Raw genomic sequence first — 18,709 nt, 5'->3', positions numbered from 1 at the left:
TTGGCGCCTCTGTTCGTACATATTACAGCACGATTAAGTCCACCCCTGGTGGAGGGGTTCTTTCCCCATTTTCCTATCTACAGAGAGCGACTTTTATACCTCAGTGGGGTCAGGTACTAATACTCCCCACCTGCCTGTCAAGTGGTTGCCTGATGGTAACCCACCTTTGTGAGTATAAGAACCTTTGACATTACATTATATATTGAGCTTACCAGACAATATTGCACTATTGGGCTCTTAGTGTCCTCTGTTTTGTTTTTACAAGTACGTGTGTGTGCGCGTGTGCGTGTGTGTTCCGCCGGGTCCCCGCAGCTCAACGTGCCCCCCGGGCCGGTCCCAACCCCCCCAGCCCGGGTCGGGCTCTCCTTCCTCCACTAACATGGCCGCCGGAGCTGGCCGCAGCTGTGCAGTCCGCATATGCGCGAGTGCGGCTGCGCAGCTCTAGGGCCTCCTCCCCGATCAACGCAACAGGAGACGGCCTGTAGCGTATATCGGGAGGGAGGCCCTAGAGCTGCGCAGTCGCACATATGCGGACTACGCAGCCGCGGCCAGCTCCGGCCAGCTCCGGCAGCCATCTTAGTGGAATAAGGAGAGCCCAACCCGGGCTGGGAGGGGGGGGGGAAATCGGGACTGGGCTGGGGGGTCGGGACCGGCGACCCGGCGATACGGCACGGACGGCGCCCTCCGTGCATTGATATTACATGCAGGTATTTAACTTTGTGACTTTTTCGCCTCGTAAGTCCTTTAAAAAAAATATATATATTTTTTTGGTTGTGCTTTTTTTTCCAAAGGAGAATTACATTACTGACAAAAATGTTACGGTTTGTAAAAGTGCTGATTCTGCTGAATCCAACTATACCAGATATGTATTGGTATACCACTTCTCCTGTCCTGGAATAGGTGTGACAGTACAGGTAGCCAAGATATAGGTAGCCACGAAAAAATACCCTAGTCCAGGTAGCCAGGTATAGGTGCTGCCAGTAAAGGTAGCCAGATATAGGTGCAGCCAGTGTAGGTAGCCAGGAATAGGAGCCCAAGTATAGGTGCCCTTGTATAGGTAGCAGATATAGGTGCCCCAGCAGATAGGTATAAAAGCCCCCAGTATAGGTAGCAGATAAAGGTGCCACTGCAGGAGGGCAGTTGACATCATCCTTCCTCCACATGGGCCCGGCTCCTGTGTCCCCCCGAATAGCTGGATTAGCGATTGGGAGTGTAATTACTCACCTGATCACTGACTTGGAGTGAGTGATCGGGTGAGTAATTACACACCCGACTGCTAATCCAGCTATTCAGGGAAGCAAAGGAGGGGAGACCCACGTGGATGAAGGGAGGAATGATGTCAGCCCCCTCCCTGATGCTTCTCGGGGGCCAAAACTGCAAAAATAACATACAAGATAAGTTGCTGGCAGATAGGTTGCTGGCAGTTACAGCATTTTCTGCCACAACATACCTAGTACATGTTTGGCAGTAAAAGGGTTAATCAATACATAGCTGATTTACAGTATATTTTTGCCTAGGCTGGCCTAATAGAACTAAATACATTTAGCTGTGAATACTTCCTTCACACTTCAGTTAGATTTCACTTACCCTCTGTGCTCTTTCATGTTCCTCTTGGGCTTTCCTCACACGTTCTTTTTTTTCATTAATTTCCCTCTCCTCTCGCTTGCGCTCATATTTCCGCCGGTGTTCTGCAATTTTCTGAGCCTGAAAAGGAAGGAGTAGTATTAAACAAACTCTGCAGGTAGCCAACAAACAATTCAAACGTAGAAAATGCATCTAGTATAAACAAACAAAAATACCAATGCTTGATTGACTTACACGTGGTTGCACTTCTTTTAGCAGAGCACTTGCATCTTCATCATAATCTAATTTACATGCCATAGCCAGGTCTCGTGCAGAGTCCTCCCAGTGTCCTAGGAGCCTGCAAAGCAGAAATGGTAAATCCAGTAAAGCTCACTTTTCACTATGTCTGCTGCACTGCATTTTGAAAGACCAGGCAGGAGACTCAAAGAGATGGATTTCAATAGGCCATTTCACATTGACTCATTCCGTATGAGCCCATACATGCACACGTCTGTGGCTGCAGTAATCAAGTCTACTCCACTAGAGAAAGGTTTCACATGTGTTAGAGGACCACTACAAAGTAAAAACTGTAAAATGTAAAAAGCTTATGTACACATACATACAAGATGTACATGTGTCCTATAGTATAATACACAGTACAATTTTGTTAAGCAGCTTTAATTTACAATAGGTACTATTAATATAATAGCTCTGAATCTCTGATAGGCTCCCTCTTGCAAAATTCTCATGTTTTTCATTATTTACAAAAGCAATCCCGAAACAGCTGTGACACAGTGCAACTGCCAGAATAGTGTGCAAGCAAGAAAGAATGCTGACCTGTGTCTTTGCATGGGTGCTGCCAGGGACTGCTTTTGAAAAGCATAAAGAAAACCTTGGGAATCTCCCAAAAGATTTACTAGTCCAAAACCTGTCAGTAATACAGCTACATTAAGTCATTTACAGTGCATTTTTTTTTTTTATAACTCTATTGACTGCAAGAGAATGTCATGAACAATGTAGTACATATCTCCAGTTCTACACATAGACAGTTTTTGCTCGAAAGAGGAACATAATAAAATCAACTGTACATATCATCTATGTCTATGTGTGGTTACTATTACAATTTAACTAAAAAAGAAAAATTAGTACATTGTATAAATATAGAAATACTTATGCCTCTCTTCTTTTTTTTGTTGAAATGTCCATCACATAAAGTGCTGTAAGAAAAAGGCCCTAAAAGTCCTATGGGTCTAGACCTGATATAGAGAGTGGAACCATCCGCACAGACTTTCACATATAGCCAAGACATTATGAACTTCTTTTAAGAATAAAGTGGTGATTTACATCAAATCCCCCCCCTTCCTTCCCCCTCAACATTCAAATCCCAATAGTCCCAAATCTTTTTGAATTGTTCTTCTGTCTCGTGGACCAGAGAGGTCAGATATTCCATAGATCTTATGTTCCTAATTCTATTAATCACATCTTCCACTCTAGGACATGAATTCCTCTTCCAGAATGCTGCAATAGTTAACCTGGTTGCAGTAAGCAGGTGATTAAGCATGCGTTGAGTGTGTGACCTTAAACCTGGGGCTGGTTTTCCCAGTAGATATATCCATGGGTCCAATGGAATATGTCGCTTTATGGTCTTGTAAACTAGAGATTGGATTGATTTCCATAGGTTGGAAGCTTTTGGGCAGTACCAAAAGATGTGCTCGATAGAGCCTATCATCCCACATTTCCTCCAGCACAAATTGGAAGTACCCTGGTATATCTTGCTCAATTTTTCTGGTGTCAGGTACCATTGAAATAATATTTTATAGATATTTTCTTTCGTTTGAGTACAAATAGAGGTCTTACGTGCATTAAGCCATATATCCTCCCAATCTGCCAGATCTTGATCTGATCCCAGTCTTAATTCCCAAGATAACATATAGCTATGTTTTTGAAAAGAGTGAGCACCTGGTATGTTGAGAAGAGAATATAATCTGGAAATCAATCCTGGTTCTCTATCATAATTCAATAATATGTTTTCACAGTCTGATCTAGGGGTAAGAGAGACTGACCCATGATTTCTGGTCACATACGAACGGATTTGAAGGAACTCATAAAATTTATGGTGTGGTGTTGAATATTTATCTTGGATTTGGGAGAAAGTCAGCATTCTGGAGCGGGAATGATCATATATATCACTCAGTTTATATGGTTCTGTAATGGGAAAAAGACCTTCAAATTTAGTCAAAGAGTTTCTGGGAAGGGATGGGTTCCCCTTCAAATAAACTAGTCCAGATGGAAAACGAGATAGCCTGTACTGTTTAGCTGCTTTACGCCATAATTGCCAGGTAAATTTTATTGCATTAAGAGCTGGTTTGAACCCTTCTGGGATGGTCTCTAATATGCCTGGGAGGGCTCCTATCGCATATGGGGATATGGATGCCTGTTCTAATTCAGCCCATTTAGTGCGTAGCGGGGTAGCTAACCACTCGGCCACTTGACGAATATGAGAGGCTAAGTAGTAAAAACGAAAATTAGGGACTGATAGGCCCCCTCTGATTCTATCTGATAGCAGTACTGTACGTGGAGTTCTTGGTCTCTTTTTTGCCCATATAAATCTTAATACATCCTTTTGCAACTGATGTAGAGCTCCTGAGGGAATTGAAATTGGTAGGGTTTCGCATAGGTATAAGAATCTAGGCAGCAAGTTCATTTTTACAGAATAGATCCTGCCAATCCAGGAGATATTATATTGATTCCACCTATCTAAATCCCGGCGTATTTGAGCTAATAATGGTGTGTAGTTAAGGTCATACAATTTTTTATAGGTATTACCAATCTGGATTCCTAGGTATTTTATACTGTCCGTTTTCCATCTGAAAGGGAACCCATCTCGTAGTGTCTCTAAAAGCTCTTGGGGGACGTTAAGGGGGAGAGCCTCTGTTTTATCTGGATTTATCCTGAATCCCGAGAAAAACTCGAAGGCATGTATTATCTTCAGTAAGTTGGGGAGGGATGTGATTGGTGATGATAATGATAAAAGCACATCATCGGCGAAGAGAGATAACTTATATTCTCTTCCACCGATTGATATACCTGAGACATCCTTGGACTCTCTTATTGCTATTGCTAGTGGTTCTATACATAAGGCAAACAGCAGGGGGGAAAGAGGACACCCCTGCCGCGTGCCATTCGATAGTTTGAACAAGGAGGAGGTCATTAAAGGAACACATACCTTGGCCTGTAGGTTGCAGTATAATCCCCTGATAGCAGTAAGGATGAGATCCGAGAGACCAAAGCGCTGGAGTACCTCAAAAAGATATGGCCATGCTATCCTGTCGAAGGCCTTCTCTGCATCCAAACTTAGGAGCAGAGAAGGCCTTCCTGAGTTCCCAACCCAGTCAACAATATCTATTGCCCTGCGGGTATTATCACCTGCTTGCCGTTTAGTGATGAAACCTACTTGGTCTCCGTCAATAACTGTAGGTAGCATTGGAGTCAACCTATTTGCTAATAATTTAGTATAGATCTTTAAGTCTGAATCTATTAATGATATGGGACGATAGCTTCTTACATCCTGCGGGTCCTTACCATCTTTATGTATCATAACAATATTGGAGGTTTTCATACTCCTAGGGATCATGCCACCTTTAAAAAAAGTATTAAACATGTTGCACATATGTGGGACTAAAATGTGCTTAAATTTTTTATAATAAGCATATGAAAATCCGTCAGGGCCTGGTGCCTTTCTAGACGGTAGAGCTTTAATAATCTCTCGGATCTCTCCCTCCTCAATCGGTGCATTCACCTCTTCTAACTGTTCAGTTGAAAATCTGGGGATATTTAGACTATCTAGAAACTCTCATTTTAGAGTGCAAAGATTCCTGGTCTCCAGGGGGGGTCAGATTGTATAATTTGGAGTAGTAAGATTCAAAGGTCGCTGCAATATGAGCGGGATCCGCTGAGGTTATCCCCTGTTTGTTAGTTACTGCATAAATTTCTCTTTTTTTCTTTAGTTCCCGTAGCTTTCTTGCTAATAGAGTATGGGGTTTATTTCCCCTGTCATAGAACAATTGTTTAGTCCATAATAGTGCCCTCTCTGCTCTCCTTAGTTGCAGGTCATATACTTTGGATTTAGCTTCCTGCCAGTACCGAAAATTGATTTTTGAGGGGAAGAGTTTATATCTAGACTCTGTTTCTCTAAGAGTACGTAGCTTCCAGTCTAAGAGAGCTTTATCATTTCTTTTTTTCTGTACAGCTTCTCTGATAAGAATTCCTCGTGTGACGGCCTTATGGGCCTCCCAGAGAACAGAAGGATTGCTTACTGACCCCTGGTTCAAATTAAAATATTCTTCAATTTCACTTCTGACTGTGTTATATATCACCTCGTCCTTTAAAAGTGATTCGTTTAGGCGCCAATGAAATGGGCCTCTTGGCCTTGTATAGCAATTTAGATGCGTTGTAACTGGAGCATGATCAGACCAGGTTATGTCATGTATCTCTGTCTGTGTAATTTTAGAGATCAATATTTTTGATGCAAAAAAGTAATCCAACCTGCTAAAGCAATCGTGGGGGTTGGAGTAGAACGTATATTGTTTAGAGGTGGGGTGGGCTAGTCTCCATAAATCTACTAAATGCATTCCTCTAATCCATCTTCTAAATTCTTTACATAAGGATTCGGTTCTATTTAGAGAAGTGTTTGATCTAAGTACTGATCTATCCAAGGCTGCTGAAAATGTCAGGTTGAAGTCCCCCCCTAGAAGCCAGGATTCAGCCGGAAAAGTTTCCAGCTGTCTCTGCACTCGGTTTAGGAAATGAATCTGATGGGTATTTGGAGTATAAATATTGCCAATAACCAGTTCTATAGGACCTAATTGACCATGTAGCAATATATAGTGACCCTGTGGGTCAAGATATGATCTTTTGATCTTAAAAGGAAGATCTTGTTTTATTAAGATGGCCACTCCTTTTTTAGTTTTACTACAAGCATAATAAACATTCGGAAAGTTTTTTAGTCTTAGCTCAGGGTGAGAATCACACTTAAAATGAGTCTCTTGAAGCAGTATAATATCAGGCCTCTGCCTCTCCACCTCTTTACCAAGCAGCTGTCGTTTAAAGGGGGAATTTAATCCCTTTACATTAATAGACAGAATTTTCACCATTTAGAAATAGATAGGATCCTTGAGCTCAGCAGTACTCAGATGGTGAGGTGGAGAGACAGAGGCCCTGCCTACGTCATGTTTAGGTCTCCGCTGTGATAATATACATAGTCTCAATGCAATGGACAGTAGCATAAGCAAAAAAGGCAAACTTGAACAGTGAAATTTAGAACTTAAACTAAAAAAAAACATAACAGTGTAACATATCAAGGACACCGTGCATTGAAGGTAGCACGGCTCTGCCAATTCTTCTCCTATGGGTTGGGAGAAACATCCCAGGAGATTAGGCAGCATTGAGGGTAGCACCAGAGCACCGGAAAGTGCGGCCTCCAACTGTATACTTAAATCAATACTTTCATGCTTGTATATTTACGTGTCTCTCTTCTATTAGTTATGAACAGCTCCTGAGCCAGTTTATTCGGTTTCCGTATCTGGCTGATCGGCCATCAAAATTGGGGAGGCTGAAGGCGAGTCTGAAGCGTGCGGCCCTCGCTTGCTTGAACTCTGAACAGTCCAGTCTGGCGAGAGTCTCTGACGATCTTGTGAGTCCCGGGCCTGGTCACAATTTGGTGATTTATTCGGTGAAGTACGCCTTGCAAGTGGTAGATTTAGGCCCAGACGTTTTATAAAATCTGCAGCATCGTCAGGGTCATGGAGGATATATATACGGGAGTTCTTAGTAACCACAAGTTTAAACGGAAAACCCCACTTATAGCGCAGGCCCGCATCTCTCAGTGCCTGCGTCACTGCTCTTAACCGCCTTCGTTTTTCCAAAGTCACTGGAGATAGGTCATTGTAGAAAGATAAACTGTCTCCCTCAAATTCCACCTTCTGCATATTTCTTGTGACATTAAGAAGAGCTTCTTTACTTTCAAAATAATGAAATCTGAGGATCACATCCTTAGGTGCCTGCGAATTACGCAAGGGAGTTCCCAGGGCTCTATGGGCTCTATCCATCCGCCATAGAGATGGCTCCCATTCTGGTAAAAGATGGTGAAAAAGTTTCAGTAGGTACTCACGGAGTTGCTCTGGAATCACCGACATGGGAACCCCCTTAATCCGGACGTTCTGTCTGCGATCTCTATTCTCCGTGTCCTCCTGAGCGAGCCGCAGAAACCGTATGTCCGCTTGCGTCTGGGTATGGTCGTCCTCCAGTGCGTTATGGCGGTTAGTGAGATCATCCAGCTTGTTTTCCAGATCACCCGTTCTGGTCCCGATAGCAGCGATCTCGGCTTTCAAATCCGTCATTGCTGTAGCTATTAGTTTCTGCATGTTGTTGATCAGCGCCAGCTTGTTGCGCTCTAAGAGTGCTTCGATCTGTTGCAGAGTCACTGCTTGCTGGGCCTGCTCTTGTTGTGTGTTGCGGGTGCCGGAGCGGGAGTTCCGGTCGCCATCTTGTGGGCCCGGTGTACTGAGGAATTTCTCCATATTCTCGGGCGCTTTGCCTTCCCCGCCGGCTTTCTTGCTATTTTTCGGTGGCATAGATGTTTTGGAGCTCAAATCTTGTGGTTGTCTCAAATTTAGCGTCTGTTAGCTCGTCTAAGGTGAAAAATCACTCGGAGGCTGTGACGGAGCTCAGATAGACGCCGCCATCTTGTCCAGCGCGCGCATGCGCCCTACAGTGCATTTTATTAATTTTATATACAGTATATTTTGTTTCAAATGATTAACATTGCAATTAAATTAAGCCTTAGAATTAGGAATAATTTACTACACTACAGAGGGAATGCAACAAACATAAATGAAGATTCACAGAGTCCAGTTAAAACATCCAATCAGGTACACAGGAATTCAAAATTTAGATCTTTTCTACAAATGCACAAAAAAAGTAGTATTAACAGTCAAGCAAAGTATTATACATCTGCCCACAGAAAATTATCCTGGGGCTGGAGGAAGCCCCAGGTACGTATACATTTTTATTTTATAGATCTAGCCCATCTCAGGTTTCCTTTAAAGTGTACCAGAGATGAAGAGGCATAAAAGATTTATACATATCTGGGGCTTCCTCCAGCCCCCTCCGTGCAGATCGCTCCCTTGCCACAATATAAAGACTTCTGGATCGTCCAGTATCAAGTCCCGCTCCACGCCCAGCTGGTGTAGTGCTGCCGAGTGTGCTGGGAGCATTCTGCGCAGTAGCACTAAACAGGCGCAGAACACTCCCGGTGACGGAAGCGTGGTGGTGCAGGCGTGCGCAGCCGGGCCGTGCAGTACGCCCAACTGGCAGGGGAGAACGAGACTGATACCGAACGATCCAGAAAGTTTTAGACCAAGCGTGTCAAACTCAAATAGTCAGTGGGACGAAAAAAAAAAAATTAAACAAAAATACCCCAAAAAACTTAGAATAAGTCGAGGGCAGACACTGATATTTATTGAACAAAATGGTTGAAATGTATGTATTTTACTTTATGTATTGCTATACACAATTTGCTGTATAAAGTAAAAAAAAAAAAAAAAAAAAAAAAAAATTCGCATAAAAATACGTACAAATTTACATGCAAATTTTCGACATTCAGAAAAATGGAATACAATTTTTGGGACGGAAAAATTTCACACTACAGTGGAAAGGTAGCCTAAAGGAAACATCCGGGGTATTGTAATAAATAAAACAAAAAACAAACATAATTACTTACCTGGGCCTTCCTCCAGTCCCTGGAAGCCTATGTGTCCCTCGCTGGAGCTCTGTTCCAAGCTGGTCTCCCAGGGGACCCTTCCAGGTCAGCGGCCGCTGTGCATGTGTGTGGTCCCTCCACTCTTAATCACATTCCTGTAGCCAGGAGCATCCTGCGCAGGAGCAGTACTTCTGCTGCAGAGCTGCAGTGAGGAACACATAGGCTTCCAGGGGCCTGAGGAAGCCCCAGGTAAGTAAATCAGATTTTTTTTTTTTTTTTTTACAATTCCCGGATGTCTCCTTTAGGTGGAGGCATTCTCTGAACGAATTAAATGGAGGCAAATCATTGTTAAAACTCCCCATTTGAAATTTTGTTTTCCATCAGAACTTACCTGTGTGCTTTTCCTCTCCATTTATATGGCTGAGCAGAATCAGGATTAATGAATATAGCTCTGTCACAGTCACGAATTGCTGCATTTGGCTTTTGTAGCTTAATATAAACACTGTTGAGAAAGAGTTGTTAATCTTAGGAGAGATTACAATGTTTTTATATTAAAATATTAAAAATACCCCTTGAATTAAGAAACAAAAAGAAAGAAGCATCATCAAAACAAGAAGCCAAGGCTGTTAATCTCCTAGGATAGTAGAATTCTTCTCTCTAAAGCAATTAAAGCAGGGGTCCCCAACCACCGTGCCGCGGCCCACTGCCGGTCCGTGGGCAGTTTTACAAGGGCAACTATACTAGCAATACAGGGGAAACTATACTAGCTATACAGGGGCAACTATACTAGCAATACAGGGGCAACTATATTAGCTATACAGGGGCAACTACATTAGTTATACAGAGGCAACTATGCTAGCTATACTGGGGTAACTATACTGGGATACTGGGGTAACTATACTGGGATACTGGGGCAACTATACCTAGATACCCCATACAGGGGGCACTTATGCCTGGTGGCTACCTACCTATCTATACACTCCAAATGGGATCCGGGGGGCGCTGCTAACCCCAACACCATCCCCCCCGCCACCCAAACAACCCCCCCCCCGCCAGGCCCCAGAGAGAAGTTTGGTCTGGATAGTGGTCCCCGGACTGAAAAAGTTTGGGGACCCCTGAATTAAAGCTTTACTTTTGTAAAATAATTTACCCCACAACTGGGCCACTATTGGTTTTAACTCACAAATGTAATCCATTCAGTGTAGGTGAAATTCTTCTCATGTCTTATAGAGAATCTTAACATTTTGAAGGGCACTCCTTTAAAGCTGATGCTGAGGTGGTACTACACTCCTCTTTGTTGCATAAAATATTCCCCTCAACTTCCTCAGCCTGTTTTAGGGGTTGCGGAGAGGAAGGGACGCTGTCCCACATTTTCTGATTGTGCAAAGTGGCACAGTAACTCTGGACAGAATGGAAGGATATGCTGAAGCAGATTTTCCACTTCGTGTACAGCAAGCTTTTTTTGCTAGTGCCAGGGGACAGAAGTCCCCTGAGCCAATCTGTGCTTGTCCGCTGAGAATTATCACCGTTTGTTATAAAACCGTGATCATTCTCAATTGGTGCTGCCGCGCTGCCTCCTGCTCACTTGTTTCCGCAGCTCCCACAGCCAATCATTAGATTAACTACTAGCCGACCTAGATTAACTACTAGCAGCCCCAGGACCGCCTAACGCTCATCAGCGTAAAGCCGTGGGACTCTGTTTTGCAGAACTCGCGCAGGCTGCGCGCTCATCTCCTGCTTGGTGGGCGGAGCAGAGCTCCACCTTCAGTCTCCGAGCAGCAATTGCCGCTCGGGAGACGCTCAATAGACTGTTAGACGACGAAACCGCCATCTAATTGCTGGCACAGCGCTGAGATCTACAGCAGTGCTTTACTGGGGACAGCCTTGTGACACGGCTGTCCCCCTGGGGGACTCAGACGCGATCAGCTATGATAGGCAGACGGGGAGAGAGTAATTGACATATTAAAAAAACAAATTTTATTAAAAAAAGACAGCAAATATTTAAAAATAAACAAACCTGGGGGTGATCAGACCCCACCAACAGAGAGCTCTGTTGGTGGGGGGGAAAAGGGGGGGGGGATCACTTGTGTGCTGTGTCGAGCGGCTCTGCAGCTTGGCCTTAAAGCTGCAGTGGCCTATTTCACACAAAATGGCCTGGTCTTTAAGGGGGGGGGGGAGGGGGTAAAGCCTGTGGTCTAAAAAAGTAAAAAAAAATTCACTCTTAATTCCAAATAAAATATTGTCACCATACATTGTACTAGGGATATAATTTAAATGTTGCAATAAACGTGACATATTGGCAAATAAAACGTTCTACTGTGGATAAAAGCCGCCACTGAAATGGTTAATTTAACCTAAGACACCAGGATGATTGTTGAGATTGAATATAAATAAGGGGTAGATACTAATCCTTCCTCATTTTACTACCCTATTATATTACCTCTGTTAAAGCACTTTATTATAGTGCCTCGTTTATTGTGGACCCACTTTTATAGTCTATAGAGCCCTGCCTCAGTATGCTGTCCAAGCTACAATTCTACCATTATCCAAAATCCCTGCCATCCTAGCTCTGCATGCAACGCGTTTATAGTAAATACCAGGATGACTGCATAGCCCTCTCCATCCTCTTCCAGCAGTATGGACCTATGGAGCAGGCAGGCAGTCACAGTGTAGTTCCACATTCTGCTGAAATCCTCTTCACTCATTTCCTACCTGTGACATTACCTAACTGAAGCTTAACAGTGAAGAATACAGAGGTCTGGAAGCTGTGGTGTTCAGATCAAAAGGTAATAATAATAATAATAATAATAATAACAACAACAGTAATGAACATAAATGCTTCAAGGCTTTGCCTAGTTGGGCTTTACGATAATTTGAGACAGCATGTTTTGAGTACTTCTTTGTTTGCTGAAGGTTAAAACGGTATTTAAATTAACAAGGTGTGAATACATATCCTGTGAGAAAACTAAAGAGATAAGTACTATATAGTATAGCAACTATAGGTAGGTTTACCTGCTTTGTAAAATCATACCTCACCTTGCCCTTTTTGCATACAATATTGCAATCTTTGGGTTGAGTTTTATGGCTTGTGTGAAGAGATCAATAGCTTTCTCAAGGTCACCTGGAGAGAAGGGGAAAAAGAAGAAAAACTATTTTAAGAATTTCAGCATTAAACCAAATTTAAGTCCACATTAGAACTGGGAGGGAGAAGGCGCCCCAAAAAATAGGTCGTAGTGGATGAACGGCATATCTATACTATGTGACTAAAAATAACAAAAAAAATAATAAAAATGGCTTACCTCAAAGGAAGGGGCAAAGTCAATTTCAAATAAAAGGTTTATTATCAATCAGACACTATAAACGATAACACGTTTCACGGAACACAGTCCACTTCCTCAAATCAAATACAAAGCAGTGTCTTTATACTGTAGACAGTAAGTTTGGAGCGCCTAAAAAAATATTTTATTTTTAGTCACACAGTATAGATATACCGTTTATCCACTACCACCTATTTTTTGGGGCTCCTTCTCCCTTCTAGTTATGTCACAGCCCACCCGCTGCTTTGGGAGGTTAGTCTAGTGTTCAATTTCTAAACTATTGCTTTTTTCTGGAGCATGACCCACATATCTGATGACCCTAAAGAACCCGAGTGAGGATGGGATTTTCTCACCTGCCTTCATACTGTGGTTGCTAGTCGTGCAACCCAAACTTGTGAGTATTCTTTTGCTCTTTAACTTCCCTGGCATTAGGATTATTTCTGGATTTTAGTGTCCAAAAGCGATGCAATTTTTTCACATGCTTTTTGATCCTAAAAATCACACCACTAGATAGATCTGTGGCAGCCCTGCACATTACTCACCCCCATGGATCCAGCTTGGAGTTACCACTCAGAGCTGTGGATTTCCAGCCAGAGCCTGACTCTGGATTACCGCTACTGAGGTTAAGACTACGTGATCAGCATTTGACATACTACACCATAAGGGGTTCCTGGTGTGTCTATTTTTTCCCGTCTCCCTAGGAAGTCTGTTGAATACATTGGGATGACACACACACTTAAAGAGAACCAGAGAGAATCTAAAGAAAAGATTTATACATACCTGGGGCTTCCTCCAGCCCCATACGCACGGATCGCTCCCACGCCGCCGTCCTCTGCTGCATCGATCCGCCGGTACCGAGTCCCGTCATTTCCGCCAGTCGGACAGTGGACGCGACCAATTCTCCGCATCACAGGGGCTCCCTCCATACACTTGCGCGTGCGGCTGCCTACTACGCAGCCGCATGTGTAAGGGTATGGAGGGAGCCCCTGTGATGCGGACAATTAGCCGCTTCCGCCGGAAGTGACGGGACCCGGTACCGGCGATAGAGGAAGCGGAGTATGGCGGCGTGGGAGCGATCCAGGCTTATGGGGCTGGAAGAAGCCCCAGGTATGTATAAAAGCTTTTTCTATTTTTACAGTTCATTCCTCTCGGTTTCCCTTTAAGTCAACATTAGGGTCCTTTCACCAGGGATGGGCTTCCGAGTAGGTACGAGTTCGTAGCTACCCTGATTCGAAATCTTAATGAATGCAGGTAAGATCATGGGAGACTGGGGGTTACCGTACCCAGAAGTCAGTGAGAACCTATGCATACCATTTCCCTCACATGCGACGTATGTGCCGCCTTCCACCACTCACTACCGCACTTCCTACTTCCGGCTAGAGGGGAATGATACGCATAGGATCCCATTGACATCTAGGTAAGTTAACCCCCTGTCTCCCGCAGTCACACCTGCATTTATTAAGATTCATTAGCATTTAAAATCCAAATGGCTACAAACTCATAGCTACTCGGAGGCCCATCACTGCCTTTCACACTAAGTCTGTTGCATACAACTATGGGCTGTGCACCCTTCTGTGTTATAATGGATCACGTATTCTAACTTTCTGCATGAAGGCTTTAAAAATTAGGGCCCGCCTAGCGCAGAAACCGGGCCGAATTTGCAGAGTTTCCCCCGCAGGAAAATAACACAGGTAAACTCTGCCATAGGAAAAATGGCGCCGCCCGCCGAATCGCTTGCCCTAGCAATTCGGCTGACATTGCCATCTGTTTCCGTGCGGGAGGCAGCGAATCCCATAGCCGTGCATGGCACGGCTTCTGGGAATCGTCTGCGTTCCCGCACGTCTCGAAGGTGCGTACGGCGGCTAGTGGAAACATAGCTTTAAAGTGAAATCACACTTTTTTTGGGGCCCCGTTTTCGATTGTTAACTATGTAATTACATTTTTTCAGAGTATATGGAGACAGCAACTTAACCATTTAGCTGCAAGCCGCCGCATTAAAACGTTGTGCTGGAGCCTCTTAATGGCTCCAGGATGTTTAAATGCGTTGCTTAACTCCACAGCAACTGTGCACGCATCTGGCACTCGTACGCGTTGGGACTCACCAATCCGTGATTGGTGAAGCGCGAAACAAGTGTTCCCCAAACCAATTGCAGTGCCTGGAATGAATGGACATCACCCCAATCAGGGGCCATGTCCATAATAAAGGAAGTGGTAAAGTAATGTAAAAAAAAAAAAAAAAGTGAATACTTCCTTGTAAATCAGGATAGTATTTTTAGCTCCATCTAGTGGCAAAAAGTAAAATCACACAATAGGAAGTGCGGAGATTTGAACCTAGGTCTCCTATATCAGAAGCAGAGCTCTTAAAGGGGACCTGAAGCAAGGTAAATTGTTTAAAATAAACACATGACGTAGCTGCAAATGAATATCACATACTTACCTCACCGTCAGTTCCTCTCAGAGGCTCACCATTTTCTTCTTACAGTGCTCCCTTCCAGTTCTGACAATATTTTGTCAGAATTAAAATATACCAGTTGCGGTCAGGTATAGATCAGCAGCTGTCACTTACAACTGAATGTGGAAGGTAATGTCCGAGTTTCCCTATGGCTCAAGTGGGTGATATTACAGTTTAACAGTGTGCTGACCAGGAAGCTGTTCTGTGGCAATGGCCATTTGGAGAATTCCATTGATCACAGTGGACAAATGGGGCGCAGGAGAGGAGAAACATTGATGAGTACACTACATGGGATGAATGACCTGTGTATAGTTCTTTCGACTTTTTATTTTCAGTTCAGGTTCTCTTTAAAGAATACCCGAGATGAGAAAATGAAAAGATTTGATACTTACCCATGGCTTCCTCCAGCCCCATAAGCACCGCTGAGCCCCTCGTCATCCTCCTGAGTGCCTCCATTCCCCGGCTATCAGTCCCGGTAATCTGGCTCAGTTGCGCCAGTATGTCTCTTCATGCGCAGAAGAGCCCGACTGGCACGGCTGAGCCAGTTTCTGGGACTGATAGCAGGAGAGCAGAGTCATTTAGGTGGAGGGCGAGAGACTCAGCGGTGCTTATGGGGCTGGAAGAAGTCACGGGTAAGTATCAAATCTTTTAATGTTGTTGTCTTAAAAGGGGCACTATGGTGAAATGATTGATTTTCAGTAAAATAACTTATATCTGTCAGAGGTCCGATTGTATGAGGTCATAAGGAGACACATTACACATCACTGGTCTCTGTGCAGGACGTCAGATCTTATCTTAACGATCCGCATAGTGACAGCTCATTCATATGCGGGGGGGTGGGGGTGGGGGCGGGGGGTCAGGACGACAATTGAAATAGCAGCTCTGGACATTTTATTACCTCCCCTCTGAGGTTGAAGTAATAAGTAGTGGTACATTCCAGCTGTAAGAGCTTGTTTTGCTAGCTCCAAGGATCTGTGAGGCCCCCTCTACACCATTGCAGACTATACTGTGGACAGCTCAAGTCTGTTACTCCTGAAGAAGATCTGTGAACGTATGGAGTGAGTGGTAAAGTGCTGCCTCTTGGGAAGTCCACAGTAGACCCTGCGATGGTGTAGAGGGAGCCTAACAGATCCTCAAAGCTAGCAAAACAAACATTGGTCAGCATACACAGGAGCTCTGACGGTTGGGATGTGCCGCTATTGCCTCAGCCTCGGAGGGGAGGTAATAAAACATCCAGAGCTTATATTTCAACTGTCCTCCCCGCATATGAATGAGCTGTCTCTCTGCGCATCAGTAAGATGAGATCTGACGTCCTGCACAGAGATCAGTGATGTGAAAATTGTCCCTCCTTATAACCTCATACAAGCCATTTATGTATTTTTACAATCAGACCCCTGACCGATTAGTTATTTAACTGAAAATCAATAATTTCACCGTAGTGCCCCTTTAACCATTACACTAGCCAGCCACTATACTATATACATGAATAAAAATAGGCAATTATAGTGGAGGATAAAAGATGTAAGTTTGAAGAACGTAGGCCACAGCTAGGGTGGTACCTTGGAATTAGTGACGAGAATGGTGGTAAAGAGCTTTGTGTGTCAGTTAGAAACTTAAACTAGCTGTATTGGGCATAGCGGATATGGAGTTAAAACGGTGTTTCAGGGAGAGAAGTGGAAATAGAACAAGACCCTGTATACTTAAAGGAATAGTATCAAAGAAATCATTTTTGTGCTAACATTAGTAATGGATGTAAAAGCATTTTAATAAAGGACTCAGCATATCTTTGTGTCATATAATGCTTTTTACATCCCAGGTACCTGCACGTCAGGGTACTCTGAATTAACTGACGGCGTCGGGACAGAGGAACAGCTCACATTCATAGGGGATGCCGCTGAGCGGCACAGTGTATATCCTGGCTCCGCCCCCTCTCCCAACACGCAGTTAGGTTTGAGGAAGGAGAGACAACTTCTCTCGCACCTATTATGCCGCCCTCCTCAATGCAAGTTTTAATTGAGGTGGCCGCTGCAGGAATTGCTATTATGCCCGACAATAGTATGTAAGAGGAGGGAGAGCTATCTCCATTTCTCGCTCCTGTCCTGTATCTTCTGTGCACGCACTGAGTCTGCCCTGTCATTGTGTGCTGTGATTGATATGCAAAAGCAACTAATGCAAAGGAGGGTAGATGTGTCCCATTCTGCAGCGCATCATCTGTACTAAAGCATGTTCATATTGCTCTGCAGAATGGAATGTTTCTGCTCCCCTTTACATAGTTTGCCACTGCATAGCAACCGCATACCACCAATGACGCGCCGCCAGACACAGTGTGTTCAGAGTAAATTATGACAGGAGCGAGATAAGAGGGGCGACGCTCTCGGCTCCTGTTACATCCTATTGACGGGCATATTAGCAGAAATACACAAGACAGGAGGGCGAGAAGGGGAGAAAAGCTCTCGGCTCCTGTTACATCGGATCGCATATGAGTAAATTCTACTGCGGCCACATGAGTTACAACGTGTGTGTGTGTGTGTGTGTGTGTGTGTGTGTGTGTGTGTGTGTGTGTGTGTGTGTGTGTGTGTGTGTGTGTGTGTGTGTGTGTGTGTGTGTGTGTGTGTGTGTGTGTGTGTGTGTGTGAAGCTTTAACACATTTTTACCCTCAGCGTCGTCGGCACCTACAAAAGTGGACTATTCCTTTGTCTACTACTGTCTATAGGAAACCTCTGTTGGAGGTGCCGAGTGTTTGTTTTGCTAGTTGCTGTAACTCCTTTTTCTATTGCCTGAGGAAGCGGGCACTGACCCGTGAAACGCGTTGCTTTGTTTTATCTGGAGTTCGTTAATAAATAGACTGAATGTACAGTCGTGTTGTGTCTGCTTGGAGGAGGTAAGTCCACCACTGCCTCCTCTAATTACCAAATTTTTGTCTTTTAAGCTCCTTTAAAACCCCTTTTATCCTTTTGGCGCCTCTGTTCTCTCCTATATATCATGGATCATATTAGCATATTAAGAACCCCCGATGATGATACGGTAAAGAGTATTACTATATTCATACTACTGAGGGGGATTAATATGCTATACCATTCATTCTCCGTTCTTCCATACACTATAAAAATATAAAATAATATGATCCATGAGTACACCTAGATTTGCTATGATTGAGAAGCGCAAGGAATAAAAGTGTCCAATCGCCTCCGGAGCCTTAGCTCTGATGAAGGAAGCAGTCTAGCTTCTGAAACGCGTAAGCGATTGGCTGAAGGGAGTGACATCACCAACCAGCATCCGGGGGCCGGACTTCCTGTTTCCTATAGCGGAACGCGGAAACTTGCGTTCCAAGACCGGGTCTGTTGACCCTGTGCAATAGTTCCAAACAAACATCGGCGCACAGACTCTCCCGGTTAGCTGCCGGCCGGGGCCACCAGGAATGAGCGGTCCTGGATAAATCCACTCCAAATCTGCAACTATGGATGCGGTAAGCTCCGCATCACAGACTGACAACAAAAACTATATGATGAGGGCTGAAGTACTACTGCGCCTGCGCAGTCCACTCCGGCCCATGTGGCAGTGATTGACAGCGCCGCTCACGCAGGCGCAGTACAGAGCGACCTGGAGGTCGCTCTGACG

General features: G+C 44.2%; 1 protein-coding gene across 1 annotated transcript in view; it reads right to left on the bottom strand.

Annotated features, from left to right (window-relative positions):
* The window catches only part of ST13 (ST13 Hsp70 interacting protein), a 114,315-nt gene that overhangs the window by 15,935 nt on the left and 79,671 nt on the right, over positions 1–18,709 (bottom strand). Inside the window, exons 7-10 of the mRNA XM_068242115.1 lie at positions 12,359–12,443; positions 9,714–9,824; positions 1,819–1,921; positions 1,588–1,704 (exon numbers count right to left, since the gene is read on the bottom strand). Of these exons, the coding sequence (XP_068098216.1) occupies positions 1,588–1,704; positions 1,819–1,921; positions 9,714–9,824; positions 12,359–12,443 (416 nt within the window). The remainder of the gene's footprint in view (positions 1–1,587; positions 1,705–1,818; positions 1,922–9,713; positions 9,825–12,358; positions 12,444–18,709) is intronic.

The sequence above is a fragment of the Hyperolius riggenbachi genome, chromosome 6 (assembly GCF_040937935.1).
Source record: "Hyperolius riggenbachi isolate aHypRig1 chromosome 6, aHypRig1.pri, whole genome shotgun sequence".
In the NCBI taxonomy this organism is placed as follows: domain Eukaryota; kingdom Metazoa; phylum Chordata; class Amphibia; order Anura; family Hyperoliidae; genus Hyperolius; species Hyperolius riggenbachi.
Note: the sequence above shows the minus strand (reverse complement) of the source record. Positions and strands in the feature narration are given on the sequence as shown.